The sequence below is a fragment of the Vicugna pacos genome, chromosome 1 (genome assembly GCF_048564905.1).
Source record: "Vicugna pacos chromosome 1, VicPac4, whole genome shotgun sequence".
In the NCBI taxonomy this organism is placed as follows: Eukaryota; Metazoa; Chordata; class Mammalia; order Artiodactyla; family Camelidae; genus Vicugna; species Vicugna pacos.
In genome coordinates, this window is record NC_132987.1 from 54,529,282 (window position 1) to 54,555,010 (window position 25,729).

The following is a 25,729-nucleotide window of genomic DNA, read 5'->3' on the forward strand; positions in this document are numbered from 1 at the left end:
GGGTAGAAAGAATTCTATGTTTGAAATACTGGGACTTGGGTTCCAGTCCCAGTTCCACCAATTTGTGTGAACTTGGGTAGGTCAATGAATCTCCCCGGCCCTCCTTTTTCTAATCTGTGAAGTTTCTTCTTGGCATTCTCAGGGGGAGCAGCCCAGCCCACCAGCGCGGTGCTTCTCAAGCTTGAGCGAGCGTGTATCCCCGGGGAGCTTGTCGGCGGGCAGACTCGGCTTTAGTGGATCTGGCCTGGGGCCTGAGGGTCTGCATTTCTGACCCTCTTAGGTGATGCCCTTGCTGCTGGTTCTAGTGTAGGGATGGGCAAACCACAGCTCGAAGGCCAAATCCAGTCTGCTGCTTGTCTGTAAATACAGTTGGGTTGGAACACAGCCATGCCCATTCGCTGCTGTGGTGTCTATGGCGGTTTTCACACTAAGTGGTTCAGGTAAACACTTGTATCCGAGACTGTTCGGCCCACAAAGCCTAACTATTTTCATAGTTACTGTGTGGCCCTTGACAGAAAAAGTTTGCCAACCTCTGCCTCAGGGGACAGAGGTCTGGCCTGTGTGAGTGAAAAGACCTGCATTTCAGTCTGGGTTTGGCCAAGGGCCAGCTACTTCACCTTGCTGCTTCTCACTTTCCTTATCTAGAGGACAGAATGATCTCTAAATTTGCAAGAGATTCTAGGATTTCAGTACTCCATCAAAGACATCATCGTTTCTACAGAAACAGGCATCTGGGGATCAGGTTGGGTGGCCTTCATTTGGAAGCTACAAAAACATACCTGCCCTAACCCACAGAGTCTAGCAGGCAGCCCTGCCAGGCATGGAGCAGCTGCCTGGTATAGAGGCAGCTGGGAACACATAGCGGCTTGGAGAAGGGAAGGGTGAGGACACGAGGGAGGTGGACCTACTGGCCTCCTGTACAGGCCGATGTCAGCACAGGGGTCCTGGAACACTTCACACCAGCGTGTCTCTCTCTCTCTCTCTCACTCTCTCTCTCTCTCTCTCTCTCACACACACACACACACACACACACACACACACACACACTCCATTCCATCAAACGTAACTCCCTAACTCACCCCTCCAGGTGTCCCTGACCCTGGTGCTTTTGGTCAACCTAGATTAATAAGCTCTTTGAAGGACTCAGAGATTGTGCCAGGCACAGGGATGAAGAAGGAACCATGACAGCTGGAGCTGAGGTGCTCACAGTTGGGATGGAGAGACACTCTGTAAGTAAAAAAATTACAGGAGAGTTCCACGAGCCGCTGTGAGGGCAAATGCGTGACCCTGGGGCTCTAGCTTGGGCAACAGGGGATGCTATCAACACGGCAGGGAACGTGGGTCTGGGCAGTGGACTTTAGGAGAGGGGAGGGTGTGTGAAGAGTGGGAAGATAATGCCTGGTTTGGGGCACGTTGATTTCAATGTGGGTGCTTGAAGGACTGAATGACAAAGCTGCGATTTCCTGTGAAAAGTGGAGTCTCTCTGTAGGCCTGCCACCACTGGAGAAGAATGACTGTGTTGCCATGGTTACTTCCTAGCACCAAGGGGAGTCCCAGTGCACACCCCACCCCAAGTACCCCCAGGCTCTTTAGGGGCCACTTGCCTTGCCCTGTCTCAGCCCCTCAGGTGAGACCTTGGCCAGGGAGACCTCTGTGAAATACACACTTTTTAGGAATATTTCTATTTTCCAACCCAAATGAGCAGTAAGTAACTGACAACTGCTCACTCTGACCATCTTTAATGGGAAAATCGGGAACCTACAACCCTGACAGCTCTTGAACCCAACAGGCCACTTTCTGTTCCAGTTTCACGCCAGTGAGAAGACAGCTCGCAGAAGCAGTGAACTCAGGTGCTCACGACTACTCTGTTGTCCCATCTGAGCTCTGGCTCCCCACTTGCGAGGGTGGGTCTGCGATGGCTGGGTGGCATCCCTTTCCCTGGCTTTGGGATTCAGGGTATGACCCATACAATTAGTGACGATCCACACAGGTGACTAAACTACCTGTGCCCGCAAAGTAGCGGAATCAATTGATCTTGAAGCAGGAGGGTTTTCCTCTTTCCAGGCAAGAGGCTGGCATCTGGGCAGCAGATTTGATGACTGTATGCATTTGCCAAGATGGTTCCTGTGTGAGTGCCTGTTTGTTGGTTTGAGTACCAAGCTGGCAAGGTGTTGTCTGTGAGCCACACACGGGCCTTGCTGGGGTGCTGGCTAGTCACTCAACTGTCCCTCTTAGCCCTTATCACCAATCCTAATTTCCTGCCTGTCTGTGGGATTACTTTCCTGAGGCCTGGCTCCCGTACTCCCTAATGGCTGCAGGCATTAAGTCTGTTTTTGCTCATTGTTATGCCCTGGTACCTGGCACTTGGTAGGTGCTTTTCGGATGTGTGTTGAATAAATGACAGAAAGCCTGTCCCCATGGCTGGGAAATTAACTCAAAGGGTACATTCTACCAACGGTGCTGTCTCCCTGTGTTTGTTCACCAGGAATGGCAAAAATTATTACCTAGTGAAAGTCCGGGGAGATTTTGCCCTCTCTCTTTAGAGTCTTGTCCAGGACACCCTGTGGCGGTTCAAGTGGGATTGGCTAAGAAATCACTACGGGAAACATGGCCTTAGTATCAGAGAGCTAGAGGGGCCAGGTGTGGGTGGCCCAGCCCCGAGGCTGCTGCTGGCCCAAGGAGAAGGCTGCATGGGGGCAGATATGAGGCTCAGCAAAGAGTTTGAGAACGTGTGTAGGGAGTCTCTGCATGAATACCCAGGGCAGGGCCAGAGAGAACCAATGGCAGAGCTTCCTGGGGCTTCGCTCCCTAACCTTGCGGGGACCAATCTAGCCACGTGTGCCCTTGGTGCTTCAGGACTGGGCCCCCTTTCACCAGACAGCAGCTCAGGTGGAACCCCACATGGGCAGCAGTAGCCAAACACACTGCAGCACAGGGCCCAGAGACAACCCTAAAGGTACATGTTGTTAGAGCCACAGGTAATTTAAAGACAATCAAGACCGAATTCCTGAAGCAGAAGCCAAGAGAGTGAAATTCTAAATCTGGCCCTTTTCTTATTTAAATACTACATACTTATCACCTTCCACTTGTCACTTAGCTATACCTCTGATACTTCTGATTACTACTGATCAAGCACCCTGTGTTCTGAGTATCCTGCTAAGTGCCTAAATGGATGATCTCATTTAACCCTCAGAACAAGGTGGCACTGCTGAGGGAGAGAGGCTATAATTGTTTCCATTTTGCAAGGGTTGCAGTGGAGGCTTGGAGAGGTTCACTGACTCAACCAGCATCACACGGCTGGTGATGGGGAGGCCTGTGTCTTCTAACTCCTAGCTCAATGGCCAGTCCCTTCCTCTACACTGACTCTCAGCTACAAGTTCTCTAGGGGCCATTTGTGTTGACTTCTTTGAAACAGCCAATTCATCTTTAATTATCAAGTGAATTTCTAATGGTTCTGTGAAAGGAAATTCTCAGTCTCACAAATATTTGCATCAAACTCTTTATAAGACTATTTTTTTCCCCAAGATTTTTCACTGAGTGTCTGTTCCTGTCCAGCTCCAGAATCTACCACCCACTATGGGGGCAGACCAAGGGCAAGATTCCTTCCCCTCCTCTCCCGCCCTCTGACAAATGTTTCTGTAGAACAACGTGAACCAGGTAGGGTGTTACGCTTTGAAGGGGTCACAGAGATGAAGAACACAAGCTCCCAATTTTCCAGGTACTGGCAGGAGAAAGATTTAAGGATACACATGCCTATGAAACAAGGCAACCCTTAATTAGTGAACTGTGAAGACAGAAGGCAAAATTAAGTGCTCTAGAATTTCAGAGGCTGAACTCACTTCCAGAGGTGCCACCAATAGACTCCAGGAAGGAGATGGCTGTCGAGGCAAGCCTAGCAGGAGGAGCAGAATTTCAACCAAGTGTATGTGGAGACTTTCCTTGGGCTGGGTCATAGATGCTTTCTGTTTTCTGAGTTGCTGGCCTGTGTGATAAACATACTAGGACCTTAAATAAAATTTCTAGTTGGACACTAGCCACTTGGGGCGAGGCCAGGAATCATGGACTTGGTTCTGATGCCACCACTGGACATAAATTGGTTAAGTCCTGCTGCTGCTCTGGGCTTCTGTTCTTCCCAACTATGAGCTAGGGATATGGAGGTGAATGGGTCTAACCTTGCTCATGGGTTTCTGCTTAGGATCAGATTAAGTTAATATATACAAAACTATTTGCAGGCCAAAATGAAATATAAATACAAGAGATGATCTGTGACTACTCTTATTGCTGTTTTAAAAACGAGAAAGAACCAATGCCCAGGTACTTCTCATTTATCCAACAATGTTTTTTGGACTAACTACATTGGGTCAGGCACCGGGGATACAAAGATGAATACCATCCACCCTTTATCCTTAGAATCTGAAAGGCGTAGGAAAGCAGACAGTAAGTACAATTGATGGTATAAGTTTAATGTACTAGGGCAGAGGCTGGGCTGGAATTTGGCAGGAGCTCTCTTTTAGTGATAGTGCAGGTGGGTGGCAACGCTAAAGAGAACTTCAAAATCAGGAATTCAACTGGTATACCCCAACATAAAATCACATTAAAGGGGAAGAGAACACTTTTTTAAAGTTGGAGCTCATACTATGTTCCAGGTACTGTGGCATCCATCATCATAACAAGCTAGATATTATTATCCCCATTTTACAGATCAGGAAGCTGAGACTCGGGGAGATTGGGGAACTTCCCCAGGTTTCTAAGACTAGAAAGTATAAAGCCTAAATTTAAATCCAGGTCATTTGACTGCAAGCTTGGTGCTCAACCCAGTACCGCATCTTGCTTTCTGATCAGCCAATGGTTTTTACAGAACTCATTTCATGCTAATGTGGAATGACCTTTCTTGGGTTGCTTTCCCAAGGAGAAAGACTGATGATCTGTGATGAGATTTGACAATAACCTTTTCTGTTGTCATTTCCTCTTATACTTCCTATGATAAATCCCTTCCCTGCCGCTATTCTCTCCTGACTTCTCTCTCACCTCCCATCCCAGTGAAATTGCCAAAGAGTAACGAAGCCCAACAAATGAAGAGCCTGCAGAGAGACAGCGCTACCTTTTTTGCCACTGGCCTGTAAATTGTGAGACCAACACACTTCAAGAAGGAAGAAACCTGCCATATAATTCTGTCCAAGGAGTCCAAAACCTGGCCATGCCTTAATCCTGTGGATTAAGCCATAAGGAACTTACGCGCCAGAGGAATTTACATGATTGTCAGATTTGCCTATTTAACAGACAATGAAAACTGAAACCCAAGAAGGTGGAAGGACTTACCCAACATCACACACTAGTGAGAGGCAGAGTCTGGACTGGAACCCAGGTCTCTTGACTCCCCAGGCTAATGCATTTCCACTAAAACGGGTTGCCTCTTTAGTTTTTCCTCATTAACATCTCATCTTAAATGAGATCATGGCCCTTTAAGAAAGAAAGCTTGACTTTGGTGTCTCTGCAAAGCCCAGAAGCCAAGGCTCCCTCCTTGGCCTCTGCTCTGATCAGTTCATGTTCTCATCTAAAGAATAGGAAGTAGCTTCATTTTAGCTCTGAAAGCATATTCTTGGGGTGGGAAAGGGGGATTTGGGGAAGAGAGTTCCTGTACAAGATGGTCAAGAGCGATCAGCAGACACATTACTTTTGCCTGAAGAAGGGGAAGGTACATGGTAAGACATGTAAGGGGAAGATGACAGTTGTCCTTGAGTCCCAGGCAGAACATGTCCTCAACAAGAGCTCCCCCACAGCCCTGGGTGAGGGGAGGCAGATTCTACCCAGATTCTGTTCTGCCTAGAGGCCAGAGTCGGGGTTGGGGTGGGAACACCGGGGTGGGAACACTAGGGTGGGAAAATTTGCAGGAACTTTCTACAAACTCCAACACTTCCCCCACCCTCTGTTAGCACCCACAACTTCCCCTGCCAAAGGAGAAAGGAGGAACATTACTCAGTTTAATAATTTATACAAATCAAAAACTTCAGTGTGTGAAATAAAAAGGACTTAAGGTGTCAGAGAAAAAAAAATTCTCGAGTCCTCTCTTAAAGGACAGAGGTGTGGAGATGACACTTCTTGGTGACCTTGCCTCGAGATATAACAATCTGGTTCTCTAATAGATGGGTCTGAAATAAGCCACTCCCTTCGATGGTCAGCCTGGTTTGTCTCCTTACCCTGGTGGGGTCACATCCAGCCTTAGGACTAACAGCCTGGGACATCAAAGAACCCAGACCCAGATTCATGGACACTTGTCTACGTAAGTGGTTCTCAAACTTGGCAGCCTGTCAGATTGTCTAGGGAGCTCATTACAAATTTAGATTCCCAGGAACCAACCTAGAGATTGATTAGGGAGATCTGGGCTAGGGCCCAGGCCTCTTTATTTTCAATAGGCAGGCCTGGTTTAAAAACCAATGATCTGGTTCAATGCCATCCATTCAGTTACCAAAACTTTTACACCAGACGCTGGTTTTATAGCAAAGAAAACTGAGGTGCCAAAAAGCACATTTGTGCCAGCACTTGGATTCAAATCCATTCTCCTGCCTCCTGATGTGTGGGGTCTTGGCCAAAGCCCTCACATATGGCTTCTCTCCCCCAGCTCACCAGTCCACGGAGTATCCCTGGGGGTCAGAAGCGCCCATTCATCTAATCCACAGAGAAATCAGAACTGCCAGGGGCTCTGAGTGAGTCCCATTTGGTTCATTGGTGGAAAGAGCTGGTAAGGGGTAGAGCTGAAAGTAGTTTTAGGAAAGCTGAGGAAGCTCTGTTCTGTACCCTGGTGAGTGAGAAGGGGAAGGCCCAGCTGATGGCCTCTGAGACAGCCTACCTTGTTGTTTCAGGCAGAAAGAATAGTGGGTTCACAGAAGCAGCCTGCTGTGTTAAGAGGAGCCAGGGTGGCGGAGGCAGAGGCACTGAGGTGGAGAGTAAAAGAAGATGAAATCTGCAGGTAATTAGAGGCCAAACCATCTGGGGTTCTCTAGGCCATGTGAAGATCTTTAGCTTTTAATCTGAGCCACTGCAGGATTTTGAGCAGGAGAGTGGCATAAGCAGACCTATTTTCCCAGGGGCATTCTGATACAGGAGGGAGAATACCTGTAAAGGGTGGTGGGGGTAGAAGCAGAGAAGCCAGTTAGGAGGATCTGCAGTAATCCAGGGGACAGAGGATGCGAGATGTGGCTCAGACCAAGGTGACAGGAACACAGTGGAGAGAAGTAGGATCTTAGATGTTTTTTTAAAGCAGAGCGAACAGATTTTCTGATGGATTGGATATGAGATGTGAGATAAAAGGGGATCAAGGCTGGTGCCAAGTGTTTTGGCTTAAGCAACGGGCAGGCTGGAGTTATCATCAACTGAGATGGAGAAGGCTGTGGGTGGAGAAGGTTTGGGGGAGGGACATCAGGAGTTCAGTTTTGGACATGCTGAGTCACCGGCACTCACGTGGTGTTTAAATAAAGCCTCACTACACGATGAGGTCATCAAGGGAGTGAGTACAGGCAGAAAAGAGAAGAGGGTTGAGGATCCTGCCTGGGGAACTTTCAGCATCAGGAGGTTAGAGAGAAGATGGGGAATCAGCAAAAGAGACTAAGAAGGGGTAACCAGTGAGGTAGGAGGGAAACCGAAAATGTGTGGAGTCCTAGAAGCCACGTGAACAGCGTTTCCAGGAAGAGGGAGTGATCAGTTGGGTCAAATGCTGCTGACAGATGGAGCAAGGTCAAGGTTGAGACTTGACTATTGTATTTAGTCATTGAAGGACACTTGTAACCTTGACATAAGCAGCATGTCACTCCTAACCTCATGGAGTCCCACTTTGATCACTGATTATCATTTAGGGCTCCCTTATTGTAAATTTTCTCTTCTCAATTAGGTTATAAACTTTGCAGCATCAGGGATGATGAGTCAGTGTATCTCCAGAGCACCAGGTTCTTGTAAGGCTGTAGAACCTAATACAGTTTGCTAACAGACCCATCTGAACATCCCTCCCACTGGGGCACTGACCTAAGCAATTTTCCTCATGCCTGGCTTACCTTGGACACAGAGTTTCAGTTCCTTGGGGTCGGTGACGACCTTCCTGCTTTCCCGGATCACAGCACGGTTCTTCTTGGTTTCTCCCCAGAGATTGGTGCCCCCGTACATGCTGGGAATGTTGAGAATAGCAATGCCTTCAAGGAAGATGCTGCTCAGGTCCACTCCAACCCCATCACACTGGGGCACAGAGAGAAAAGGCCATCGGTTAGTGTCCTCAGCATATCCCAACCCAAGGTGCTGTGTGTGTGTGGGCGAGTGTGTGTGGTGGGGGCTCTCATGAAGAATGTGACCGGCCCTCAGCCACCAGCCGGTCTCTGTCAGAAGCTGAATCTTGGGCAAAGCTGCTCAGGCCTAATGCTTTGGCCACTGTAGTGAGATGAGGGAGGGCTAGTCCTGGTCAGCTTTGGGGAAGACAGCACCAGGCTCCAGGAATCTTCTGAGATCCTAGATGGGCTTTAGGGATGGTTCAGAAGACAACTGTAAGATTGTTCCCAACCTCATTATCATTAATCCTGCCCCTCCCTAACCACTGTGAAGATTTGGTGGGACGCTGAGTTGAGAACCTAAAATATAGCAAATGACAGAAAAGTTTCACTTTATCCCCTCTTATTTGATTCCTCTTGTGAGAAGTACAAGACTTTAAGATTTGGAAAGCTTTCAGAATTTTCCCGTCTCCTGTATCTGTATCGTAAGTGCAATTTTGGCATACGTGCTTGCTGATGTAGCAGTTTCTTTATCCAATCTTTACCACCCGCATCCCCGCCAGGTACAAAAGGCCAGAAGGCTTGAATTTGCCTGTCTCACATATCTATGAAGTCAACTCACTTTGGCATAATGCTTACCAATGCAGCAAGAAATGTATTAGCTCTGATCCTTGTTCCTCAGGACTGGAGGTAATGTTACTTCATTTACAGAAGAAAACACTGCATCCAGAGAGGTAAGCTAAACTATCCAAGATTGCACAGATGATAAATAACTGAGCAGGGATTCAAAGTTGGGGTATTTGATTACAAAACCCAAGCTCTTTATCTTGATAATTGTGAGGCAGGAAAAAAAAATCAAAAGTATGCAGCAAAAATCCACTGTCTTTGAGGTTACCTAGGAATCCAAACTTTCAGAGATTTCTCAACAGAGGAGGAATAGGAAAGGAAAGGCTTGTTGCTATTCATAATGGCATACCTCCTGATTTCTCTGAAGCTCTTAATTTATGGTATCTTAGAATCCCCACAATTTGTTTCCCCAGCTACAAAATGGGACAGAGTGAGCTTCTCTGGTTACTTGGGAATACCTTTCTTTATTGGGAAGTTCCTATTATTTGAAAGGTTCTTTTTTGTTGAACTAGATTCTCTTCCTGCTTCTGCCCATTGGTCCTATTCTTCCTTCTGAAGTCAGACAGAATGAGCCTTCTTCTTCCTCCATGGGACCGCCCACCAGACACATGATGATGTACATTAATCGTCATCATTATCATCATGCATGTGCATTAGACATTGCCATTTGCCAGGCAGGCTTGTATACACATCTCATTTAGCACCTTTATAACAAATCTTACAAGTTAGTTACCAGGATTACCCTCGCTTTACCATTGGGGAAACTGAGACACAGTGGCGGTTAAGTAACTTGCCCAAAGTCACACATCCTACAAATGTAAGTATACAGATTGACGGCAGGCAGGCAGAGCCTCAGGCTCACCCACTGCTTCCTCTCTCCTTCCTCTCACACCATCCTTGGGTGTGCCTCCTCTGGGTTGCAGGCTGCCAATTCTCTCAGCCTCTCCTGTGGGATGTGGTTTTCAGACCTCCATCCTGGGTGCCCTGTTCTGCACACACCACGGTTTGTTACTCTCCTACTCCATAAGGTCCCAGCACTGCAAGCAACACCAGCGACAGGACCTGATGGCACAGGCAGCGAGCGCCCCAGCAGTTCCTGTGATAGTGTGATCACTATCATGCCCTGGAAAGGAGATAATGTGGGCAGCCCATGTAGGGGCTCAACACATGTCCCCCATGATCATTATTCTTATTGTTAAATATGATCAGTGTTGCACGAACTCTTTATTAGCAGGAAATGGTGGCTGGATCACTTCAGCCTGAATGAGTGGTCATCTTGGGCATTCAGGCCCTCCTCCTAACATCTACTTCTCAGTCTGCTCATTTCCACCCTAAGCTTGTGTAGGTATTTTTTTAATAGCTCAGACATGGGGTTTTACATTTATGTCATTTAATTTCATCTGATTTCAGACCCAGCCCTCTTCAGTCCACCTAGATTACATTAAATCTTCATTCTATGACCCTGGCCATAACTCCTGTCATTTGGAGATTAAGCCATTAATGCATGTATATAAAGGGCAAAAGCAGGGAATAAGCCCTCTCCTTGGACGGTTTAACACACCAGAAACCGTGCATCACATGGGTGTACCAGACTGTCACCCAGCCCACTTTTCATTACACGGTGGGATCATGGAACTTAGAGATGAGAGGAAACTAAGAGAACATGCCCTGGTTTCATCAGTGACGCCCAGCGAAATTAAGGACCTTGCCTGTGGTCACCCAAATTACTAATGGTGGAGCTAGGCTAGCATCCAGGCCTGCAGACCTCAATTCTGTGCTTTTTCTATTAAAACATAAGACACTGTGCTGAGATCAAACAGCATTTCCTGAATGACCACCCTACCACCTCTATCAGAAAAGGAATAAGAGAACTTATATTAAGTCACTAATACATGTAAAGGGCAACTACTTGGTTAATAATTTATTCCAGAATCTTGCTAGGGATTATGATGAAGTGCAGCTGTCTGTGGTTTCCAGAATGTATCCTTTTCTCCTTTTTAAAAAACTGAGACATTTGTCTGTTTGCCTCTCATTGGATAGAACTCACTCTGTTTCCTAGACTTACCAAAGGGGCCCCGAAAAGACATCTATAGGTTTGTCCAGCAACTTGGATTCAAATGTATGTTTTCCAAGGCTAGTTAGTTCTCTATTGATCAACCTTGGGCTCTGATACCCACCTTTATCAACTGTTCTTCCATTTTTTTGTTACGGCTACTCTCTTTCGGGAAAAGTTAAAAACTTTCAGAATGGCAAAGTCGTAATGAGCTATGGTTTCCATGTTCTTTTTTTTTTTAATTGAAGTACACATGATCTACAATGTTGTGTTAGTTTCTGGTGTATACGAAAAGATGCTCGTTAATGCTCATTATCAGAGACATGCAAATCCATGTTCCTTTTTGCTTCAACATTATCTAACATTCTGCTCTCCCTTCAGCTTGCCTAAAGCCAGGCTCACGGGTCTGACTTGCTCTTGTGCATTCACACTTGGCTGCATGTTCACACCCTCTTTGTGAATATGTGTACAGTCCTCCAAAAGCGTGGGCTCAGCCTATAGTTCCTTGTGGCTGTCATGGTGATTCTTTTTTTTTTTTTTAAGCTCTTTTCTGTTTTCTTCCTGAAAGAAACTATTAGAAATTTATTTTGAAATATCTTCCATCCCTTTGCCCTTTATACCCATATTCATATTTAAGGATTTAGGCTAGAATCTCACTGGGTCAGACTTTTCTCCAAACTCTCTGAAACCAGCTTTGTTCAACCCCGTGCCTGGCATTGAATTCTTGCACCCTAATCACCTCCTAGACAACACAATCACTTTCCCTCTTGGTTGCAGTTACTTCTGCCTGACCTCAATTTATCCATTGTTGGTCAAAACGCCCCCTCCCTCCTAGAGGTAATAATAATAATATTGGTAGTTACTTGATGAGAGCTTCCTTGCACATTGTGCTGGTCCTTCTCCTATATTCACTCTTGGAATGGTCATGTGAACGCAAGGAGGGAGGCACCACTGCTACCCACAAGTGACAGGGTATCACAGGGGTTAGGGTGCTGCCTCAAGGCTATGCAACTTCCATTCCACAAGCTGGCAGAGCTAGGTTGCAAACCCAGGCAGTCAGATGCCAGACTCTGGAGACCAAAGAGTCAGTGAGGCAAATTGAGACTTTGCTGATGTTAGACTTAGAGCGAAATTAAACTTCCAGCTGTTGTTTGAATAACTGAAATCTCCCACCATGACTCTGTCTTGTAGAGTACTTAGACCAGTGCCTGGCACATCATTGTTGGTATCAGTATTATTATATCTCGCCACTGTGCCAGTTTTGTTTAAAAAAAAACCCACTAGCACAGCATGGTCCTTGGCACATAGTATTCCACAAAGTCACCTTTCTTCTCAACTGCCATTTTAAGTGTACCTTGTTCCCTCCATCTCTAGTTATAACAAGCTAGGAGTGTTAGTTATTAACCTGGTAAGCCATTAACCTGTCTCTGGAAGTGCAAACAGTTTTCCCTCTGCTTTATGATGGATTGTCCCCTTCCCCCACTATCTCATCGAGTCATAGGAAAACTGGGGCAAGTAGAAGATGTGGGGGTGGGGGCGAGGGGGGACGCAGGAGAAGCCTGGGGACTGTAGGATGTAGGTGCCCCCACCTTTGGAATGCACCTATTTGAAAATCGAGAGGCAATGCCCTGTCTTGGAAGGAGCATGCCTGGGCTTGGAGACAAAGAGATATGGGTTTAAATCTTGGCTCGGTCACTTGCCAGCTGTGCGATCCTGTGCTGGTTCCTTAGCCTCTTTGAGCTTTAATTTGTCACCTGTAAAGTGGGGGTTGGGATGGTGCGGGGAAATAACATCTACTTCAAGGGTTTGTCTGGTCTCTGGAAGGCAGTAGCATTCCACAACTGTCTGCATTCTTATTACAGTTAATAGTATTACCTGTGCTATGAGGCTTATTTCTTTCTCTGAATTCTGAAATCATTCTCCCACTACCTGAGCCCTTGCTGGAAGCATTTAATGGCCTCTTGGCCCAACCCATGCTAGTGAGAGCCTTGCCCGACCATACTTGCCTGCCCATTCCTCGCGGTTCTTGGCCCAGACATCACACACTGATTTCAGAACCCCCAGGGCTGCTTAGGGCTCGGGAAAGGTGGAAAGCTGCTGTGCTAGATTTGGGAAAGTGGGGCCCAGAGAAGTACACCGTTGGCTTAAGTGGAACAGGGGCCCCAGGGCCGCTCCCGGCGGGTTCCTGAGCTAAATCTTCCAACAGTTCCATGACGTCATGGGCCTCCTCCCCCTGCTCTGACCGAGGGGCTCCTGGGGAGCGCACAAGGAGGGCGGCGGTCCCTGCGCGCACCGTTAGCCATCCCTACCCTAGGACAGGGCTGGCAGGCTCGCCTCCAAGTCGCGGCAGCACTGCAGCGGAACCCAGGTATTTATAGCTGGGTATGGGCCGAAACAGAGGGCTCTTGTCCCTGGCTCCCGGCAGCAAGCGCGCACACGCCCGGAGCCATGCTTGCAGTGGGCGCGGGCGGCGAGGTGCCTGACCGCAGGCCGCCCGGGTCCAAGGCGGCGCGGCAGGGGCGGGGCGGGGCGGGTGCATCCAGGCCAGCCCTGCTCCTGCTCGCTTGGAAGCGCTTCAGGCAGGAGCCCAGGCCGGGAGACGCTTGCGCCTGCCTGCTCCCAGGCCCCACTGCGCTGGCCCCCAGCTGCCGGCAACATTCGACATTGGTCCCCGCCTTACGACGCCAATACCCGTAGTTCTGGTTTCTTCCAGAGCTAAGGGGTGGTTTGTTTGCTTAGTGGAGGGCCTGTGCGTAGGTAACCAGAGCCTGGGTCAGGACCGCAAAGCGCATTCAGGTGCAAATAAAACGCACTGGGAATTCGTGTTCATTCCCATCCTCCCAACCCCCAGCCCATCTCTCGGATCCCCCAAATCTGCAAAATTCTGGGCCGAACTAGGGCCTGCCAACTTATTCGTGCTCCCTGAGAGGGACAGAGAGCCGAGGAGGCGAGAGAGGGCATTGATGCTTCCCTACCCGGGCTGCGGATTTTTTCGCGCCCGGGTGCTGCAGGCCTCGGTGACCTGAAAAAAAAGCGGCGAATCTGAGCGAGGCCACCTCCATTTCAGCCCTGCCGATCCTATTTCTGAAGGTCCTCAGAGAAGGATATCCCATAATTTATTTGATGACCTGTTTCAGTTTTTAGCAACTAGGAAATTCTCCCTTCTTCTAACCTCGATTCACGGTGCCACAGATTACGTCGATTTTCTCTGGTTTAGAACGCAGATTGTTTTGTTTCATACTCCTGCTGTGGGGCAGTGCCTGCTCTGGGGAGCGTCCTCTTACAGGCCGGATTATAAAGCATAACCCAGGTCTCAATGGCCCTGGGGCACTTGTTCCCTTTCACCTTGAAACTTTCTTTCTTGGGTTCCCTGCCTTTATGTTATCTTGGGATTGTCTCCCATCTTTGATGATTCTCTCTTGGACTTTCTTAAAAAGAAATCTTTTTATTATGGGTATTTCCAAACATACAGGAAAACAGAATAATAAATCCCATGTACTCCCAAATCTCAGCTTCAGCAATTTGCAGCTCACAGCTAATCTTGTTTTAACTCTACCTAGTTCATTTCCCCACCATCATATTGAACATCAGCAAATCTCTGATATTCTGTCATTTCATCTATAAATACTTATGCGTCTTTAAATGATAACTCTGAAAAAAAAAGAATTACCCCAATTTTCTTTAATAGTGATAAATATCCAGTAATTGTTCAAATTTCCTTGATAGTTTCATTTAAAAAAATAATTGGTATGTCTGAAAGTTCTACAGATTGAATTTGGTTGTTATGTCTTTTAGGTTTCTTTTGATCTATAAATTCCCTATCCTTTTCACCCTTGTCTTTTAACATTTATTGAAGGAAATGGGTCATTTGTCCTGTAGAACAGTGCTTTTTAAACTTTAACGTGCATACAGATCAGTTCAGGATGATTAAAATGCAGATTCTGATTCAGGAGAGGTGGCCTAAGACTCTGCATTTCTACATGCTCCCTGGTGATACTGATGCGGCGTGTGTGATGAGCTACACTTTGAGAAGGAAGGCTGTGTAGCATTTTCCAGATTCTGAACTTTGCTGATTGCATCTCTGAGCTGTCTTTTAAACATATTCCCAGCCCATCTCCTCTCTTTTCATTTAATTGGTACTTTTAGATCTGGAGGCTTGATCAGATTCAGGGGTGATTTTTTGGCAAGAGTACTTTATCAGTGTGTTTCCTGCTGCATCTCATCAGGAGGCACATAGTTTGCTTGTCTCCTTTTTTGGTGATGTTCAGGTTGGTTAATGGGTTCAGGTATTTTCAGCCTGAATCGTCCATTACAGAGTTCTTAGTCAATGGGTAGTGATCCTTGCCTGTACCCATTATTACAGTCCTTAGTGGTAGGATACCTTTAAGGACACCCTAGCATCCTTTCTGTACTTCCAGATCTCTACAAATGCCATTTTCTCCATGAACTCTTCCTTTCCATTTTCCAAAAAGGATCGATCTCTATCTCTCATCTCTGATTTGTGTTCTCATGGAATCAAAGACCTGGAGAGTCTTGAAAGGTCATTCAGTCTAATTACCTCATTTTATAGATAAGAAAAATGGAGGCTAAGAAGGTGAAAGGAATGGTCCAATGTCATAAAGCTAATCAGAGCCAGCAGATCTGGAATTAGACCTTTAGATTGGCAACCAAGAGGTCATGAGTGATTTGTAAAGAGGAATTTTGGCAGCTGGACGAGAGCCATACCACAGAATCTTAGAATGGTAAAGCCAAATGGAACATTAGATTTGGTAATTTCTGATTACTAAAATGAGAACAACGAGGCCCAGGGTTGGTAAGTGAGCCTCCTAGAGTACACAGCTGTCTCTTGCAAGAACTAGGGTTTACCTTGGGACTAAAGGGTGAGTAGGGGTGGTAGTGAGGGAACAGAGTTAGAATAGCCAGTGCCTTTGTGGCAAATGGGGCTGGAGAAAGACGATGGGATCCAAAAGAAGAATATGGTTGAGGAAAAGGTTTTTCATGGATGTTTCAGGTAGAGAAGATACTCATTGCATACTTGCTGGAAGAACACATATGGGAGGAGGAAGGAGGGAATGCCTAAGATGGGAAATAGACAGAATGGAAGAGGAGGAGCTGAAAATGGTGGTGGGACACAGGTCTGGGGATGATATGGAGTCCTTGCCTTACTTTTCTTTCTTTCCCTATGGAGTAAGAAACGGTATGTATGTGAGTGTCTTTTGGGGAGGGAAGTAAGGAAGTCCTGGGCAATTTTGAGGGAAAACCATATTTCAGTTACAGTGGGGAGGAAGAGAGAGGGCTGAGGAAGAAGTGGGTGACATGCAGACACACTTCAATAAGAGTTCTGATGGCTGTGAGGGGGATGGGCAGGAGGCGAGTGTGGCCTCCCTTGATGCGTGGGTTCCATGTCCGAGCCTCAGATACATATGTAAGGGCATGAGGGTGGCCGGCATAAAGACCTGACCAAGATTCCCCCTGTCCCCGACCCCCTTGTTTGAGGGAACAGGATGCTGATAGGTATCAGGCGAAGGAAAAGCCCTGGTTCACCAAACAGCCACAGGGGCCCGAGTAAGGAGCCGGAGGTAGTGCCCATTTGCAGTGGGAGGGTCTCTGCTCCAGTAGGTGGGGAGGGTATTTTCTCTGTGAACTGGCCTGGAAGATTGGAATGCAGGCTAGACTGTGGGGAAGCCTGGGCACTGGTCCATGGTCCTCTGTGGTTTAGAGAGAGGAGAGTACATGAGGAAGAGGGTTAGCTGGGCCCTAGCAAAGGCCATGCACTGATGGTAGCCTGAACTGGTCTGTGCAGGGCCACGGGGCTGGGTCTGCTCGCTTCCGTTTCTGCTGTGCTCGCCACCTAAACTGCCAGTAAGCGCTCTTCTGTCTGCTAAGATCCTATCTTGCCAACGCGAAAGCCGACTCCTCACTGAGGCTTTTCCCAGTGCTCTAGATGGAAACTGATCTTCCCCTTCTCTGAATTTCCTTGCTTTGTTTTTCTGTCGTGTATGGAATATATGTTCTGCCTAGTATCATGCATATTCACCTGCCCCCCAGGAGATTTTAAGCTCCCAGAGGGTAGGGACCATACGTTACATGGCTCTGTATTCTCCATGGTTCTGACATGTCTTATCCATTTCAGAAGCCCAGTAGAACTATTTTTTTAATTGAAAGAATGTGTAGACCAATCCCCAAATGAAAACTAAGGTGTTCACTTCCAGATGAGTTCCCAGAACTTTCTAGGATGAATATGCTGACTGAATAGAGTGGACTGAATGTCCAGATTAGGGAGACATATGGAAGGGTAATCCATGTCTTCAAGAAGTGGTCCTCTGATCACTGATAAGGGAAATCTATATCTGAACAGCTGGGAACAAGAATAGGGCACATAGGGCATAATGTATATGAAGGAAACAGCAAGAGATAGAAGACCAAGGCATTCATTCATCCACCAAGAATGATGCAAACCCACTTACTCTGTGCTAGAAACCCAGGCATGGAGTGGCAATGGGATGCAGTCCCTGTCTTCAAGGGACCTCTAGTGGGTCAATGCTAGGGGCAGTGTTGTGCTGCTCAATGCTTAACAGCAGGATTTCCAGGGACAAAAGCAGCTCTGATTGTGGTGTTCCACGGTGTAAATACTCCCACTATGGCCAGTTTCAAGCTACTAACATGACATCACCGAAAGCGGACTTGGGAACAGATGTGCCAGCAAGCTAGCTGGCTCCAGCACACCACTGAGAAGGTGGGAGATGTCTGCATATCGCAGGGCCTGTGGCCAGAATAGAGAAATTCACTGGAGTGAAGACAAGCAGTCAGGGCAAACTACACTGTCTGTTTTCCCTAGAGAAGAACTAGAGTGTTTTTATTGTCAATAATCTAATGTGTATCCTGAGGGAAGAAAAGCGAAGAAATCGAGTAGTGTTGATGAGTGGTGATAGCATTGCTAGAAAGACAGTCCAGTATTATCTACGTTAAAAACTTCTGGACAAATATCAGATGATATTACTTATATGTGGAATCTAAAAAAATGATACAAAAGAACTTATTTATAAATCAGAAACAGGCTCACAGACATAGAAAACAAATTTATGGTTACCAGAGGGGAAGGGATAAATTAGGAGTTTGGGATTAGCAGATACACACTACTATATATAAAATAGATAAATAACAAGGTCCTACTGCATAGCACAGGGAATTATATTCAATATCTTATAATAACCTATAATGGAAAATAATCTGAAAAGGAATATATATATATAACTGAATCACTTTGCCGTACACCAGAAGCTATCACAACATTGTAAATCAGTTGTATTTCAATAAAAAAAAAATTGGCCTGGCAGGTGGCTAAATCTTACAGAGCAGTGGCTTCCCTTATATTCAGAGGTTGTTTTATGTCATTTTAGGAGCTAATGTCTGTTGTGGGCAGTTAAATACCAATACATATTCATGTTTTGTGATAATATTAAACTATATCATTTATTGAATAACTATTATGAACCAGGCACTCCATATATTTTATGTCTAGTCCTTACTACCCTCCAGTGTTGGTATTTGTATCCTCTTTTATACAGATGAGGAAAACACTGACTCATTGAAACTGAGGAAGGTCCTTCTTTTCCACATTTATCCAGGTTTGGGGTGGGCTTTATGAACCTACAGGTTTCCTGCATAAGACGCAAATGATGAAATCAAGAAGACAGTCCTGGGGAGCATACAGCTCAGTGGTAGAGTGCGTGCTTACCATGCAGAAGGTCCTGGGTTCGATGCCCAGTACCTATGTTAAAAAATAAATAAAAATAAATAAACCTAATTACTTCCCCCCATCCAAAAATTAAGAAGACAGTCCAGCTTACACAGCCTGTATCTAATACCTGTTAATTTTGTGCTTTATTACCTATGAGACGACTTTTGGAATATTCTAGATACAGGGATTTGATTCTTCATTTTAAAGAGGACATTGGAAAAAATGGAGTCTGGCAAGAGAAGAGTGGTCAGGATGTCATGAATCTGTACATTGAGTCATATAAGGAACTGGGGATGCCTAGCTCACGAAGATCAATAGAAGATGACATGGAAGATAGATCTTCAGCCCTGTGAAGGGCAGTCACACGGAGGAGCAGGAAGGCATGTTCTGTGTGTCCCCAGAGGGTGGAAATAGGCCCAAAGGATGGAGAATTCCGTCAGACACCCCACAGACAGTTATTATGCCTCGTTTTGTTCCAAGCATTGTGCTCAGGGCTGACAAGGGAAAGATATGACAACGAAAGGGACATATATCCTTGTTCAACATCGGGAAGAACTTTTTGAAAGTCAGCGCTGTCCAGCAATGGAACAGGCTTCTGGAAAAGTAGTGAGCTTTCCATCCTTGGAGGATTCAGGGAAAGGCTGGATGTGTACTTAACAGAATGTGCCAGAATACAGGGATTTGAGTCTTCATTTTTTGTTGAGTGGTACGTGGGACTAAATCTCCTTCCAGTTCAGAGATCCAGAGTCTGCATTCAGCCTTGCTTTGGCAGGCTAAAGCGCTGTCCTGAGAAAGTCTCATTGTGACCCCCTCCCACCAGCCTCGTCCAACTAGCTGCACACCCTGCGTTCTCTGACGGTGAGCAATGGAGGGCCAGTGAGACTGGAAAGTGGCTGCCATCTGTGACAAGGATGATGGAGTCTTGGCGGGGATGTGTGGGCTCAAGGAATGCAGCATTGAAGCCATGTACACACAACCTGCTTAAGAACATCCCATGGGCAGAGAATGTTTTCTTCCTCTTCAGCCCTCCTCTGTTGCTGTGCCAGGTGGGCACAATGGTGCCTTTGAGAGGGGCAGCTGGAAGGGGGTGTTGGCAGAGAGGCTGGAAGCAGAACATTGCAGTGGAGGGGGGAACCAAATTCATTTCCAGGAGCAAACCTGCACTGGGTGCCAGTTTCCAAAACAAAACTGCTGTTTCTCAGAGCTCATGGTGGTGGGTTGCCTCAGAGTTGGACGGAGGGCAAAGCCATTTCCCATCCGCTGCTCCACTCTCCCCAAGTTAAAAAAAAAACCCAAAAAACAACCCTGATGGGTTGAGGATTCTTGCGCTGGGTGCAGATTAACAGGCTTTGCTGCCTGTCTGGGGAGCTCAGGCCAGCTTGGGGTGGATGGGGCTTCCTTGAAGGGACAAACTTGCCTGCAGGCAGAGCTGGGCTGATGGTCGTAGGGACCAGCAGGGCTCAGGGGCAGGTAGGCTTCTGGGACATGAGACAGGGCTCAGGATGGAGACCCCTTCTGCCTTTCGGAGTCACTTCCTCTGACCCCACAGCAGCCCTGCACCCTTGCTGCCATTTGGGCTCTGCCCACTCACTGTCTTCACTCGCTGGTGGGAAAGAGGTGGGAGAACTCTGGCATTTCCTGTCTTAGGTTCACAGTTGTCCCAGACCCTGGGCTACTTTCAGAGGTCCCATAACAGCACAGAGACAGGCGTGGGAGGTCTTCCCAGTCTTCCCACTCACCGCACAGTTAGGAGAAGGCCTGAGCGCCAGGCTGCAAGCTCAGCCAGCACCCACTTTGTGTCATAGATGGAGCAAGGTGGGGCCCTTACATGCTGGTGGCTTCCAACAAACAGGTATCACTTGAGGCTGGTCAGGTAGTAATTTCTGTTCGCATTCACACTGATTATGGGATTTTTCACACTTTGGTTCAGATTGTACAACCAATAGCCATAGAGCAATTACTTCATTTCGGGTACTGTGCTAGACCTGGCGATACAGGATGAATAAGATAGAGTCCTTGCTTCAGACAGCTGACTGCCTAGTAGATGTGATGTGCTAAGTCCCGAAGGGAGCCCCACCACCAACTCAGATGCCACATCCATTAGGGGAGAGCAGAAGTGTAATGCAGAAGCCAGCTTCTGCAGGAAGTGCCAGGGCATGGTGGGGACACATGGCACATGGGCTTGGAAGTCAGCTAATCTCGAAGTACTTGTCTTTAGGAGACTCATTTTCCATGCGTAAATAATACACACCACGCAGAGCTCTTATGAGGATGCAACAAGACAGTGTATGAAAGTGCCAGCACAGGGCTTGTTCAGGTCAGTGCTCAGTTAAGTGGCTACTGTTGTTATGAACTTCCAGATCCCGGTGGACTTGAGATATAATGTGTATGTGTGCACAGAGTTTATCTGGTCCTTTGTTAGGTGATACGCCCTTCCTGAAAGAGTCAATTCTTCTCTCTTCTTATTCCTTTTCTACAGAAGACTAGGATCAGCAAGTTTATGACCTCACTAAGATAGATAATCAGAGACCAATCCACTATAGCTAGTGAGATATATTTGTATGTAATGTTCTCTGTCTGTTTCATAACCCAGTTGCAGAAGCAGAAAAGGATTGGAATAGTTTTCCCTCAAGGTCCCTGAATCTCCTGAGTGTGGAGATGAAAATCATGAATTCTTTTCAATAATCTAAAAAGCCTAAGAGAAATAATACATTTCCTTACTGACGGGGCCTCACAGGTCATTAATATTTAAAAGATGTATTTGTCTGGTAGACATAACTTAGAGGAAGTTATTCACTAAGAGACCTTAGGGTAGAAAAGGTAAACTCGTTGGGGCAGAGGTTAGCCGAGAGAGCTCCCAGGACCCCGCTGTGGAGGTGCCTTCTAGCTGGATATGCTGAGCCATGTGACCCCAACCTGGGTCTTCTGAGACCTCCTCGGGCCTTGTCTATCCACTGTGCTGTGTATCCCTGCCACCCTGCTTTGTGAGAGCATAGGCATGAGAAGTCATCCCTGAAAGTTATTCCAAAGTCCTTGGGGGACACCAAGTATATGTAACCAGGAGTCTGAATACAAAGAAAATCAAAGCAATTCACAAAGAACAAAGGAAATGGAAAAGAACAAGAAAATAAAAGCATATGGATGCATGGAGGCTTGAAGGGCGACAGGGGGTATGCTTTGTAGGGAATAAAATGAGGGTCATTTAAGAGAGAAAAAGTTATGTGTCAGAAACTGTAAGCAAACAATGGGATTTTTAAAGAGAAAATTGACAGGAACAATTTCTTCTTAGTAGGCTGAAAGATTTTAAGAATCAGTGAAAGAAACTTATAGACAGTGCATGGCTGAAAGAGGTAGAGAAACAGGGAGGATGGAGCTGTGTTTAAAAATGGATAAAGGTTTAGAAACTCAAAGAATCTCAGAGGTCCTCCAGAGGCCTGCTTTTAAAGAAACAAGGGCTAATATTATTACAGGATTGAAACAAGGCCAACATTAAAACAATTATCATAGAACTGATCCCTGATTGGTGAGATTGTGGGTTACTTTTCCTTTTTGCTTCTCTGTGGTTTAAAATATTCTACCATGGATTCAGATTACTTTTATAAGCAAGAAAAGAATATAGTGCACCCAGTAGGAGGGAGCAGGAAGAAACTGAGGCTGAGGTATCTGGAGCAGTGAGAACTGTAGGATTGGTAAGGAGAAGACATCTGAAGGGGCAAGAGCTGCCTTGGGTGGTCTCACCATGAGGACGGAGCCACCAGACTTGACTGAGGAAGGGAACAGACTCCATGAATGGACAAGGATGTCTAAGGCCCATTCCAGCCTTTGACTCTATGGTTTGATGCATGATCAGGTAAACACCTTTTATTTTCTAAGAACTCAAAATCCCTTGCAATGCTCATCTCAGCATTACCTCCCCCATGAACATGTTTTCATCGCCCTTGGGATCACTGTGGTGGGCTTGATGGGCTGAGCGTTGGGCCAATTTCTACCTTCATTACTCCAAGCTCTGAAAGGTTCTACCTGCCCAAGCTGAGAAGGGGTAGATGATGCCAGAAGAGGCCAAGGTGCTTGAAGATGTCTTCTTCTCTAATTTAGGAGTGTGCGACACTGCAGGTGGATACCAAGGCAGCCACAGGTTCTCTTCTACCACTTACTGGCTGGGTGAACTCAGTCAAGTTATTTAACCTGTAAAGTCATTGACTTTCCTCTTACGAAAAATAATGATATCTTACTGGATCAGAGTAGCCGAAGATACCTGCTTAATCTTAATCTGATTTGTTATTTATTCAGCACATGGCTGTGCTAAATGTTAGTTTTAGAATTTAGGATTCTCATAGTCAGGGCCCATCTCATGATACAGCTTTAGGATCCCAAGCACATGCCCCTTTTGTAAAATCACACTTAAAAACATTGAGATGAAATTCTTCGGACACGAAATTAACCATTTTACAATGTATAATTCAATGGCCTTTAGTGCTTTCACTCACGTTTTTTCAAAGTTAGAATAACCCAGTCTTTGGGGATGGCTCCATTTTGCTGTGATAAAAAAGGGCTGCAGTGCACCTCTGTGCTCGTCCCCTCGTGAGCTCATGGGCAGGAAATCCTCTAGGCCTAGGATGTGAAGCATCTGCTGGCTCATTCGGCCCACAGTGCATTTTCAGTTCAGCGTTTACTGCCATACTGCTCTCCGAAGGGGTTTTCCACTCATGCCCCACCGGCAGTGTCTGAGTGTGACTATTTCTGCTCCTCCTCCCCATCATGGGTGGGGTGTTCACAGAGCAGGTAAAGGCAATGAACTGGCTCTAGCACCCTCACCACAAAGGGATCTCAAGATCTGATGGAGGGTGAGAAAGGCAAGCTGCAGAGCCCAAGAGAGTTGTGGGGAACTCAGTTCCATCTGTAACATTTTCTTTCTTTGGTTAAAAAGATACTGGAAGGGAATAAAACAAAATACTGACAAATACTAATTCCAAGTGAGGGGGAAATGGGAGTGTTTGGCCTTTGATGTACTGTTCTCAAAGCTTTGTTGTATTTTTAAAAAAATCCTCCATTTAAAAAGGGGAAACTGATGTGCAGAGATTCCCAAAATATGCTGGATAACAAGTTTTCAGGGAGCAGTTTCCACATTTGGACTTACTTTTCCCCCTGCAGAGGTTCACCTTAGTGGAGCTGGCAAGCCATCCCTTGTGAACATTGTTTTAAAGTAGATACTGTATCAAGGAATTTGGGAAGTTCTTATTTTTAGCCAGTAAAGTGAAAAATTTCCACAGCATATAAAATAAGTGCTCGCGTCGAAGCCTGTCTGGTTTGCTCCTCCTAACTGTAACTATAACTATTAACTATAACTCAAAACCTAGGCAAGGCTATTCCGGGCCTGGGGTGGGGGAGGTGACTCACTGTGTCCCTCCCTCTCCCCACCCCGACCCATTTATTCAGGTAAAATCAGATTAGAATAAACATCAAGGGCAGCTTTGGAAGGGCAGAGGAGTCAGGGACATTGAAGCACTGAGAGAATGCCTTTGTTCGACCAGGACTGATGACAGCCATGTGGGTGACATGCTGGCATCCTCATTAGAGGCACCCACAACATACTAGCACCCATTTCCGAGGAACAGCACCAGCTCTCCCAGCTTCCTCTGCGTGTCTAGAGGGGAGCTTCTAGAGCAAGTACTTGCCAAATTTTTTATTCTCGCTTTTTGATACATGTAAAAGCCTCATGCCTGCTTTTAATGTTGCCTGAGATGTTAAAATAAATTAAGGTATGTGACTAAGAGCAGATCAGATAAGCCTCATACCTGGTTGAGAATCTGCTCCAGACTGAAGCGCCAGTACTTCCCTGAAACTCCTGGGTTTTGGGCCAATCTGGAGTTGAAGCCTGACCTGACCACTCAGAGGCTGTGGGCCTCAGGTGAGCTTCTTGCCTTCTCTCAGCTTCTACCCCTTTCTCTGGAAAGGTGATTTGACACCTGCCACTTGAGGCTGCTTTGTAGATTCCATGAGGCATTTAGCACCATTATCAGTTGCTTAAAAAAAAAAAAAAACTGAAAACTTTAATCTGAATATTAGCCTTGGGAAGTAGGCTAACCCCCTTTCTTCCCATTTCATAGATGAGAATACTGAGGCTCAGACAACACAGTCCAGCCGAGGAGGGCTAACACCTCTCTGGGCCAAGCCCTATTCGCTGAGCCAGCCCCGGTCAGGTGTGTGCAGGGGAGCGGTAGATCTGGAGTCACCTCCCATACTGGAGTCTCTGAGCCCCCAAAACAGTGTCCAGAGTGATTGCCCACGTGGATCCAGTTTCCTCAGCGCTAGTTAAGTGAGTATTCTATTAACCAGCTCTCCCGGGTTCTGTCAGCTGGGCCGTATGTGAGCTTTATTTCAGGGAAGGGACCAAGTCTCCTAGTTCTCAATAAGCCACAAGCCTCCAAGAAACAGGCTGTGTTCCCTGTGAGAGACTTTCAGTGGAGACCTTTCCTGCCTAATCTCATTTAAGCTTGAAGTTTCACCATCCAAGTTTTACCAAGGTGGACACACAGATGCACATACCTAAAGAAACGAAATAGACTTTACTCTCTGTCCCCCTGAACCCCTTACCTTTGTACCTTTTCACAAGTCACTGAACCTCTCAGCCTCAGTTTCCTCACCCATAAAGTGAGGACGTTAACATCTGCCCTACATGCTCTGTGGATCGAAATAAAATGAGATGCTGCGTGGGAAAACCTTTGGTAAACTTTAAGGAAGTTTTCCTCTGACTCTCTCTCCTTCTGTCCAGCCTGAACCCCTTCCTTCCTCAAATGAGCAGTAGGCCTGTGCCTCCTGTTCTTCTCAAGCATTTCTCAGCAGACCTGCCCAGCTGTCTCAGCTGAGGGAACCAAATGGTTCCACATTCAGTAAAGGAGGAAAAAACAACGCATCCACGTGGAAAAATTCACCAAGTTTCTAGCACTTGTTAGGTAAATCTGTTTATTGGGTTCTAAGCTGAACTCCTTCCAGGAGACCTAGAATCTCCTCTCTCGCAAGTTTTCGGCAATGAAACTTTGGCCAATTTACTTAGTGTAT

At 46.5% G+C, this 25,729-nt stretch overlaps 1 protein-coding gene across 2 annotated transcripts in view; it reads right to left on the bottom strand.

Moving 5' to 3' along the window:
- DGKG (diacylglycerol kinase gamma) overlaps window positions 1–25,729 on the bottom strand; it is a 185,912-nt gene that overhangs the window by 23,925 nt on the left and 136,258 nt on the right. For both annotated transcript variants that reach the window (XM_006200997.4, XM_006200993.4), the window contains one exon: window positions 8,046–8,223. In XM_006200997.4, the coding sequence (XP_006201059.1) occupies window positions 8,046–8,223 (178 nt within the window). The remainder of the gene's footprint in view (window positions 1–8,045; window positions 8,224–25,729) is intronic.